The sequence below is a fragment of the Dipodomys ordii genome, unplaced genomic scaffold (genome assembly GCF_000151885.1).
Source record: "Dipodomys ordii isolate 6190 unplaced genomic scaffold, Dord_2.0 Scaffold7, whole genome shotgun sequence".
Taxonomy (NCBI): domain Eukaryota; kingdom Metazoa; phylum Chordata; class Mammalia; order Rodentia; family Heteromyidae; genus Dipodomys; species Dipodomys ordii.
This window is the reverse complement of record NW_012267223.1, coordinates 11870873-11881719: the sequence shown is the minus strand read 5'-3', so window position 1 is coordinate 11881719 and position 10847 is coordinate 11870873. Positions and strand designations below refer to the sequence as shown.

The 10847-nt window shown below is 50.6% G+C and overlaps 1 protein-coding gene across 1 annotated transcript; it reads left to right on the top strand.

Annotated features, from left to right (window-relative positions):
• Positions 1–5044: 5044 nt before the first annotated feature.
• Cd300lb (CD300 molecule-like family member b) lies at positions 5045–7787 on the top strand (the record flags this gene model as incomplete). Its single annotated transcript, XM_013036681.1, has 3 exons — positions 5045–5549; positions 6690–6774; positions 7304–7787. Coding segments are annotated over 3 exons (891 nt in total), but the record flags the coding sequence as incomplete, so codon positions are not given.
• Between the last annotated feature and the right edge of the window lie 3060 nt (positions 7788–10847).

Below are 10847 nucleotides of genomic sequence, written 5' to 3'. Positions count from 1 at the left end.
ATTCACATTTCTGATGACATTTCTCACCATCATAATGGGCCCGATTTGTAGCTTCAAACATTGAGGCTCACGGGGTAGGCTTATGCAGATTGTCTCACAGGTACTTAGCTTGTAAGTGGGTTAAGGGTCCAAATCTCTCTGATCCCATAGTCTGCTTTCTTATGCACCTGACTCTAACACCTAAACGCACCTCCAAGTGTCCCAGCATGGCCCAGCTGACACCTGAGTTGGGGAATCCCTGCTGCTACTGGGGCTTAGAACTATAGGGTAAATCCATTTCTGGAGTTGGCATCCAGGGTTCTATTCTCACCCAAGAACAGGTGGTCTGCAGCTATGTTAGGTTTTTAAAAAGAGGTATCCGAGTAAGAACAGCAGCACTCACGTGGTATTCAGTAGACCTGCTGGGACCAGGCAAGGCTGTCTGGGAAAGGCCTGGGAACGAGAGAGAGCTGGGAAAGAGAGGAAAGAGCTAGCAAAGAGCAGCGAGAGCAGAGAGAGAGCAGAGAGAGCTAGAAAAGAGCAGCGAGAGAGCGTCTGGGCCTGCGCTAGGCCTTATCTAGGGTAGGGGCGGAGAAAGGTGTGGCCACATCAAATTCAGATGTGACCTCAGCGGATGCAGATGTGACCTCTTCCAGGTGTCCCAGTTGCCTAGGTAACGCAGGTACTGGGTGAAGATTTTGCTGTGAGGAGGGTAGAGTCTGCTAGCCATCCAGAAGCGGACCTTACATTCCAGCCTTTTAATAATCATGAAATAGGGCGAGGATTCTCTCTGGCTACTTCCTGCTGACAAGGGGCGTCGACAGTAGGGGTAAAAGGCTGGAATTTGGTCCTCTCCCAGAGAAGGCCGTGAGTAGCCCGGCCTCCCCAGCTCTCTCCTCCCCTCATCCTCCCTTCCTGTGCCTCCTCTTTCCTACCTTGGGAGGGCGCTCTTCCACTCTAACTCAGCTCTGCCAAGAGTTGACGTCTCTTTTGCTGAATAATCAAAAGCAGGAAACATCCACACTAGAAAAGGAAGTGACCCAGTAAGCAGTTCAAAAGGGAGACCAGGACACGTAAGAAGAGACAAGCCTGGGTTCCAGCAGTTCTTCCAGGGTCTGGCTGCGATCTGCCTTTGCTGCCCGCTGTTGGTCAGTGCGGGAAGGAGAGGGGGCAAGCAGGACCATGTGGCTACCACCAGCACTGCTTCTTTTGGGTCTCCCAGGTAAGTACATCTCAGGCCTGGGGACTAGGTGCTGCAGGAGCAGAGGTGGAGGCTGTGTCCTGACTCAAGAAGGGCTGTCACCCAGGAAAGCGACAGGTGGCTCTGTTGAACCATTTGGCCAAAGGGCACTGGGTCCTCCATCATGGCAGGCAGGCACCAGGCCCTCAGGACATGGGAGGAAAAGAGAACTAGGGCTGGCCATTGAAGATGGCCCTGGATAGTCTAATAGGTGAGATGTACATGCATGTAAGGACCAACGGCAGGAGGTCTTGGTGTGCAGGATGCTTCCAGGGACTGGGCTAGATGTGAGGCTGGGAATGCATCTTTGCATCACCCAGGCCCCAGTTTGCATTTGAGTTCAGTGACCCCCCCAGCTGCTCCCTCTCTTAATCCCAACATGGTAGCCCCCATAGAAGAGAAGCAGAAAGCCTTGGGCAGGGCTTAAACACTCGCTCATGCACACAAACGCATGCACAACACACATGCCACATGCAGTCACACCCCATCCGTGCCTCCTGGGTCACACATTTGTTCACATGCACAGTCATGCACATGTACACACACATGCTCTCACACTAATGAGCGTGTCATTTGGTGTCATTGAGACTCATTCGTGCAAGAATTTTGTACATATGGCAACCTTCCCCGAAGGACTGACTCAATTTCAGAGTACAGTATTTCAGAGTCACAAAAAAATGAAAAACTGAGCTGGGAACTGGTGGCTCATGCCTGTAATCCCAGCTACTCAGTAGGCCGAGATCTAAGACTCAAGGTTTGAAGGCAGCCCAGACAGGAAAGCCTAGGAGACTCTGATCTCCAGTTAGCTATCAAATAGCTAGAAGTGGAGCCGTGGTTCAAGTAATGGAGCACTAGCCTTCCTGGGTGAAAAAGCTCAGGAACAGTGCCCAGGGCTGGTTTACACAGTGGCTGTCTATCTCTTAGCAACCCTTCTATTAATGGACACCTATATCTATGTTTAAGATTTTTTTCTGAGTTGTTTTGATCAGCTAATGGCATTACAAACATGTTTAACACCATCCAAGCGTGCCCTTTAGTATTAGCCCAAGCCCGCTAGTGACAGCTGGGGTTTTCTAATGTTTACCATCGCATGGGACTGCGCTGTTGGTCAGGGTGGAGACTCTTATCCTCGATTTGAAACATTCATGGCCATGATCACAATGCAAGCTGCTTGTCAAGAAACTGTGGATAACTTCATTGGTATCATGAATAAGAAACAGAGCAAGATGCCAGGATTGAGTATAGGAAGACAGAGGGAAACAAGCAGAGAATCTCTGCAGCTGGACACTGGTGGTTCATACCTGTAATCTTACTCAGGAGGCTGAGATCTGAGGATCATAATTCAAAGCCAGCCTAGCAGCAATATCTCTTATGTCCAGCGAATGACCAAGAAGCTAGAGCAACAGCCTTGAGCAGAAAAAAGCTAAGGACCAGCCTAGGCTCTGAGTTGATGACTAGCCACCCCCACCAAACAACAACAACAACAACAAAAGTCTGGGCTTTGAAGGAGATGGAGAAGGTGGCCAAGGGAAGGGCAGGTGTTAAAGGAGGGCTTTCTAGAGAGGAGGAAGTACAGAATTCTGGAAGACCCCATCAGGGGCAGGGGAAGAGAAAAGTAAAGATGACTTATAGTCTAGAAACAGGGGCAGAGAGGGGCAGGGAGTAACATGAGACCCAGCTTTCAAGGAAACTCAATGCTAAATGGAAGGAATTCAGATCTCACTGCCAGAGCTTGAGGTGACAGGAAAGGTGTGTGTGTGTGTGTGTGCGCGCGTGCACGCACGCACACACGCGTGCACAGGGGGGAGGGGCAGCCGAGGTGGACAGTCTCCTGTCTAATCCAGCAGCTATGCGGGGAGATCAAGGACACTCTAGACTTCTCAGCTGTTACTGTTGCCACCTGGGTACAAGACAAGGGCTGTCACCGACAAAGCCATTCCCAGAGGATGGTACGGGCATGCGTCCAAGCCTTCTAACAGCCCATGTGAGACTGAGGATGGAGTCACCATCTTGCAAATGAGGAAGTAAGAGGACTCGGGGAGGTTGAGCAACTCTCAGGATTTCCCAATGACACCCGGGGGAGGCTTGTCCTTCTGTGTGCAGAGCCGTCACTGTTTCCCTTCTGCGGCGCTGTCCCCACGGCTCTGAGAAGGCATTCAATCACTCAGCTGTGGAAGGGGAAGGAGAGGAGAGGACGGATGGAGACGTAAGTCTTCTATAGTGGAGTTGTTCGTCAAAATGCACAAGGTCGGTTCCACTGCTTCAGCACTACATTAGTTTCCGTCAGCTGCTATAGCAAATGACTGCAAACTCAGCAGCTTAGATCAGTGCAAATTCATTAATGTACTGTGCTGAAGACTGGGATGGTAAGCAGGCTGAAGTCAAGATTGCGTTCTTTCTGGCGGCTCGAAGGGACAATATTTCCCCTTGCTTTTCCCAGCTTTGCTTGGCCGTGGCCCTCTCCATGTTCAAAGCTGGTGATGAAGCATCTTCAATCTAACTCTCTTTCAACCTTCTTTCACTCGTAAGGATCCACGGGACTGCTCAGGACAGTGATCCACGGGACTATGCAGAACAATCTCTATCTCAAAACCTTCATTTAGATCTGGAAAGTCCCTTCTGCCCTGAAAGGGGACAACACTCCCTGGTTCTGGTTATTACTACATCAATATCCACAGAGGATTATTCCATTGACCACAGACCTGCTCCACAGCACAGAGACCCCAGGCCAAGCCTGAGGACAGGAGACAGGCAAGCAAAAACTTCCAGTGTGGTTCCCTACACCTTTGTCTGCTTCTTTGTGACCGAGGAATGAGCAATCATGGCAAGGAAAGGGCCCATCTGAATGTAGTCACTCAACAGACCAGCAGCATCAACTTCCACTCTCTCTAACCTGTCAGCTGCCGTGGGGCCTCGGTTGCTCTGTCCCCACGAGACAGAGGAAACACCAGAGTAGGTTTGGTGAGGAGGCGGTGCATTTCTGGTGTATATCTGGAAATGGTAGCCTGAAGCTGAAGGAAGAATTTGAGCTTCAAATGTGGCCATGGGGCTCATCAGGAGGTAGGCAATCATTGAAATCAGGGGAACAGAGCGACTCCCTCGGTGGGGTCATAAAAAATGAACAAGAAGAGGGTGGGAGAACTGGATGTGGGTGGCTCACACCTTTGACCCTAGCTACTCAGGAGGCTGAGTTCTGAGGATCACAGTTTGAGGTCAGCCTGGGAAGGAAAAGTCTGTGAGACTCTTAAGTCCAATTCATCACCAAGGATCCACAAATAGAGGTGTGACTCAAGTGGTAGAGCACCAGCCTTGAGGAGGAGGAAGAGGCAGAGGAGAAGGAAGAAGAGGAGGGAGAGAGGAGGCAGAAGGTGGAGAAGGAGGAGGAGGGACAAAGGCCCTGGGCCTCCTCTGGGGTGTGTGAAGCTGGCTGACTCACTGAGTCATCCTGAACATCTCTTCTCTGTGGCCACCGACATCACGTCAAAACAACCAGATGGAAGCATTTACACAACATAAATGGGCAGCTGTCCCAAACCAAAGAGAGCTGCTTGTCAAAAACTTACCAACAAGCCAGGCATTGGTGGCTCAGGCCTGTAATCCTAGCTTCTCAGGAGGCTGAGATCTGAGGATCGAGGTTCAAAGCCAGCCCAGGCAGGAAAGTCTGTGAGACTCCTATCTCCAATAAACCACCAGAAAACTGGAAGTGGCACCGTGGCTCAAGCAGTAGAGTGTTCGCCTTGACTGAAGAGTGCAGGGACAGCGCCCAAGCCCAGAGTTCAAGCCCCTTGACTGACAAAAACAAAACAAAACAAAAAACCCCCAAAACATACCAACACACTACATGTTGACCCAAGACTGAAAGAGAGAGAAAGACAAGAATCACTGGGAGGTGGAGTAGTCAGTGTTGGGGTGACTGGGGTGCCTGGGCCTCTCCTCCAGTCCCTGGGCATCGGCCCAGCCCAGGGCAGTGGGAACTCTTACCTTGCATTATGTTTTCCAGGCTGTCTGGCCATTCAAGGCCCAGCATCCGTGAGAGGCTGGGAGCAGGGGTCAGTGACCGTGCAGTGTCACTACGACCCAAGATGGAAGGCCTATAATAAGTGGTGGTGTCGGGGCAGAAGCTGGAGGACCTGCCAGATCCTCATCCAAACCAGTGGGTCAGAGGAAGAAGAGAAGAACGAGCGGGTGTCCATCAAGGACGATCAGAGCAACCACTCATTCAAGGTGACCATGGAGAGGCTCGGGCGTGAGGACGCGGGCACGTACTGGTGTGGGATCCAGAGATTTGGAACAGACCTGGGGGCCCGCGTTAAAGTGATCATTGGCCCAGGTAAGAACATTCTCGTCTATACCAGGAGGTACTGGCATTCAGGATGGAAAATTCCTCCCTCTTCTTCCAGGGGCCAAAGGGAAATAACGGAGAGCCCTGGAAGTAGACAGACAGACAGACAGACAAAGAGGGAGGTAGAGAGAAGTAAGAGCAGAAGTCCAGCCCCTCTACGGTCACCGCCATCATCCCTGCGATCTCTCCTAGTGGACGCATGGCAGATGACAAGTATCAGGGCAGGGGTGGGGCCTGGACTTCATCCGGGTTCTCCAGGGTCCAGACCTACCATTCTAGGCTTCCATAGCCAGGACATTTCATGTTCTCCCACTGGAGTCCTGGGTGGGCCTTGGATGCCTGAATGGGGTCTCAGGGCAGCAGTCTTAGAAGCAGCCAGAACTTTCTAGAACTCACTCTAAGAACCTGTCATATGGGGTTGTGAGGGACTGGGTTAGCCTAGAGGGCCTCAGTGTCCGATCCTTGGTGCTGCCTAGCATCTCTCCTCTGTGTGTGTGTGGCTTCTGCTCTCTCTGGTTGCAGAAGATGAGCCAGGGGCAGGGGAGAGACCTGGGGAGGTACAGTGAGCAGGTGTGTGAGAAAGGAAGGTGTCTGCTCACCTCTCAGGCTGCCCTGCCTGCCCTGCCCTGCCACAACCACCGCAGGGCTCTCGGGCCTTCCCTCTGCAGCGGCTGGTGCCCAAGAAACAACCCTCAGCCCTCATTCCACCCTGCGATATGCAGAGCCACACAGCCAGCTTTCCAAAAAGCTCCTGTGTTGTCAGGATCCACACCAGAGAGAGAGAGACACACACAGGAGTAAAGTGGGGTCTGGAAAGAGTCACTCTAGCAAGAGTTTCTTAGTAGCCAGGTGCTCTGGCTCCCATCTATAATCCTAGCTACTCTGGAGGCTGAGATAGGAGGATCATGGTTGGAACTTCAAGCTAGCCTGGCAGGAAAGCTTGTGAGTCTGTTATCTTCAATAAAACAACAAGAAACTAATTGCAGCCTGGGCACAGTAGTCAAAGAGACAAAAAGCTCCCTGATCCACGGAAGGCGGGTCTTCTGTAGAGGGCTGGCGGGGTGGGGGGTGGCAATGTGAGTCTGTATGACTATCTAATAACCCAGGGCCAACTCTGCCTGTGCCCAGAGGGAGCGAGCACCATGGCCTCCAAAATGTTGGCTGGACCAACTGCACAGAGCAATTCCAAGGTGTCATCTGAATTGTACAAGAGGTGAGTCCCGGGGTCCTGTCCCTGCTCCCATGGGGGACCCAAGCAGGAACTCCTGCCTGTGTCCTGCCACCAGATGCCAGCGCTGTTTTAGCCAGAGCCAGGGTCCCAGGCCCGACTTCAACCTTATCCTCCTGCCCATCCGCTCCTCTCTAACGAATCACCACCCCTATCTGGTCAACTGGTCTGGCTAAAAAAGGGCCATGGTCTCTGGGCTGCTAAGAAGAATAGGATAGCCATCTTCATGGTGCAAGGCATCATGGGCTGCCAGGCAGGGAGGGTGGTTTACCAACCTGGGGCTGGCAGTAGGGAAACAGAGGCAGGACAGCCACACAGCCCAGATCTTCTCCTGGGCCTGAGGGAACGGGGTGACATACAGAAGGTAAGATTAGAAGAAGGAAGATGGACAAGACCAGCTGGATCACTGACCAATGGGGGGGTGTGGCTTGAGAGTAGGACTGGGGCACAGGGTCTCGGGCTGGGCTGAGGTGTCTGATGGTGGCAGGTTTTGGTGCCCTTGCCTCTCACACAGGAACTATTACATGCTCCTGGTGTTCGTGAAGGTGCCCATCTTGCTGGTACTGGCTGGCGCCGTCCTCTGGATGAAGTGGGGCTCGGACAACTTGGGTCCCGTGGGGACAGCTCTCTGCAGGAACTGGAACTCTGAGCCAATGACATGGCTCCTGAGAGGCTCAGAGCCTTCCCACCTGGACCTCATTTCCAGTGGAAGCCTGGGAGAAACACCCCCCAAGTCCTCAGGGGGCAGAGATGGGGCTGGCCAGGCCAGCTCCCAAATCTACACACAGCCAGGACTCAGCTCAGGCCCCGCCTGAGACATCCGCACATCGGGAATGCAAGCACCTGGCTTCCATGTCTTCATGTCCAGGCTGCTGGGATGGTGGACAGGTGTCCCTGCTGGACAGAAGGGCAGAGAACTGGACAGAGTGGACCCACCCCACCCCATGCATGTGTTTTTGTGTGTATGTGTGTGTGTGTGTGTGTGTGTGTGTGTGCTGGTACTGGGACTTAAACTCTGGGCTGGAGTTTTGTTTTTTGTTTTTTGTGGGTCATGGGGCTTGAACTCTGGGCTTGGGCGCTGTCCCTCAGCTCTTCAGCTCAAGGCGAGCGCTCTACCACTTGAGCTACAGCGCCACTTCCGGTTTTCTAGTGGTTTTATTGGAGATAGGAGTCTCATGGTCTTTCCTGCCCGGACTGGCTTTGAACCGAGATCCTCAGATCTCAGCCTCCTGAGTAGCTAGGATTACAGGCGTGAGCCACAGGCGCCAGGCCTTTATTTGTTTTTATTGTTTGTTTTTGCTCAAGGCTGGTACTCTACCACTTGAGTCACAGCTTCACTTGTGGCTTTATGGTGCTTAAACAGAAGTAAGTGTCTCATGAGACTTTCCTGCCCAGGCTGCCTTTGAACTGTGATCCTCAGATCTCAGCCTCCTGCTGGGTTTGCAGGCATGAGCCACCAGTGCAGGACAGGAAGCCTGCTTTCTGATGAGGTTGCCTGACCCACAGGGCACAAAGCACCCTATCCAAGGGTATCATTTTGTGGTGAGATGATTAAAAACAAATTTCCATTCCCCATTTTTAATTACTGATGTAACTTTAAAATTTCAAATTATTTTAGAACATTATTTGAAAGAGATGACATCGTTTCCCTGGGGCAAAACTGCTCCTGATTCCCTGTCCCCACCCCCCACCAGGCAGCGCCCCCAGCTCAGTTTGACTTGGGGAGAGGCCCTGCCCCATCCTGCTGTATTCCTCAGGAAGTACACTAGAGTGGGGACAAGTGGGTGCCCAGAGCACCAGAAGAGGGAGGAGGAAGGAGCTGAGCTCTGGGCTGGGCCTGGGGCCTCCTCAGCTCCATGGACTCCCTGGTATTGAGAATGACACCCAATCTTACGCCTTGAACCAGCAACTCACCCCAAAAACAAAGGAGGAGGAGCTTAACTCAGTCACAGACTCAAAGCCACCAGCCACAAAACCCAGACTTAAAAAAAACAAACCAAGGGCTGGGAAGGTGGCTCAGTGGTAGAGCGCTTGCCTTGCATGCATGAGGCCCTGGGTTTGATTCCTCAGCACCACATAAACAAAAAGAAAAAAGCCGGAAGTGGTGCTCTGGCTCAAGTGGTAGAGAGCTCGCCTTGAGCTGAAGAGCTGAGGGACAGTGCCCAGGCCCAGAGTTCAAGCCCCACGACCGACCACACACAAAAAAAGAAAGAATAAGAAAAAAAAAAGAAAAGACAATGAAATTCTATTTCACCCAGTCAGAATGGCTATAATCAAGAAAACAAACAGCAACAACATAGGCTGGTCAGAATGCAGCAAATGTTGAAGAATGAAGTTGGTGGCAGAAGGAACTCTTATATGCTGTTGGTGGGCATGTGCATTACTCCAGTCACTATAGAGCTCAGTATGGAGTTTCTTCACAAACTAAAAATAGAGCTACACTGTGATAGTACTATATCACTCCTGGGTACACATATCCATAGCATGCATGTCAGCATACAATTGAGATAGCTGCATACCCATTTTTACAGCAGCATATTTCACGATAGCCAAATTATAGCATTAGCTTGGGTTGCCATCAACCCATGGGTAAAGAACACATAGTAGGGCTGGGAAGGTGGCTCAGTGGTAGAGCGCTTGCCTTGCATGCTCGAGGCCCTGGGTTCCATTCCTCAGCACCACATAAGCAAAAAGAAAAAAGCAAGCCAGAAGTGGCACTGTGGCTCAAGTGGTAGAGCGCTAGCCTTGAGCTGAAGAGCTGAGGGACAGCGCCCAGGCCCAGAGTTCAGGCCCCACGACCGAACCCAAAAAAAAAAAAAAAAAAAAGAACAGATAGTATATATACACAATAGAGTTTTATTCAGCCATAAAGAAGAATGAAATGCTGTCTTTTGCAGGAAAATGAGTGGAACTAAAAATCATCATGATAAGCAAAATAAATCAGATGCAGAAAGACAAATACTGAATGTTTATTTTTCTCATATGGGAAATAGAGACCTTAAAAATTATGATATGTATGGAAAAGGGGACTGTTCGGGAGAAAACAGCCAGAACAGAGAGGGCAAAAAGGAGAAGGTAGTGGTGGTGTGAATGTAAGGACATTATATGTATGCATGAAAATAGAATAATGAGGCTGAGGGACAATGCCCAGGCCCAGAGTTCAGGCCCCACGACCGACTCCCCCCCCCAATGCAATGGAACCATGGTATAATGTTTTTATTGCCTAGAATTTTTAGTGAAAATTTTGTATTAGAATTATGCATAGGTTGCTAGTGGCTCATGCCTATAATCCTATCTACTTAGGAGTCTGAGATCTGATAATCTTGATTCAAAGCCAGCTTTGGCAGACAAATCTGTGAGTGAGTTCCTTTTTTTCTTTTTCTTTTTTTTAAATTGGTGGTGGGCTTGACTTCAGGGCCTGGGTTCTGTCCTTGAGTTCTTTTGCTCAAGGTTAGCACTCTGCTACTTTGAGCCACAGTGCCCCTTCTGGTTTTCTGGTGGTTAATTGGACAAAAGAGTCTCCTGGACTTTCCTGCCTGGTTGGCTTCAAATCATGATCCTCAGATCTCAGCCTCCAGTGTAGCTAGGATTACAAGCTTGAGCTACCATTGTCTGACTTTGAGAGATTTTTTTCCAATTTACCAGCAAAAAGCTGAGGGCATGGATCAACTAGTGAAGTGCCAGCCATAAGTAAAGTATCAAATATCAACTAGGAGGCCCTCTAGTTTAAGCTCCATAACTGGCAAAGAGGAGGAGGAGGAGGAGGAGAGAGAGAGAGAGAAAGAGAGAGGAGAGAGAGAGGAGAGAGAGGTGAAAGAGAGATTTATATGTAAAAGTTAAAACATAGTACTTACAAGTAAACAAAAAAATTGGTCCTAGAGAGTTCTAAATCAGCCGGACCATGGTGGCTCACGCCTGTAATCCTAGCTACTCAGGAGGCTGAGATCTGTGGATCACAGTTCAAAGCCAGCCTGGGCAGGAAAGTCCATGAGACTCTTATCTCCAATAAACCACTAGAAAACCAGAAGCGGCGCTGTAGCTCAAGTAGTAGAGCACTC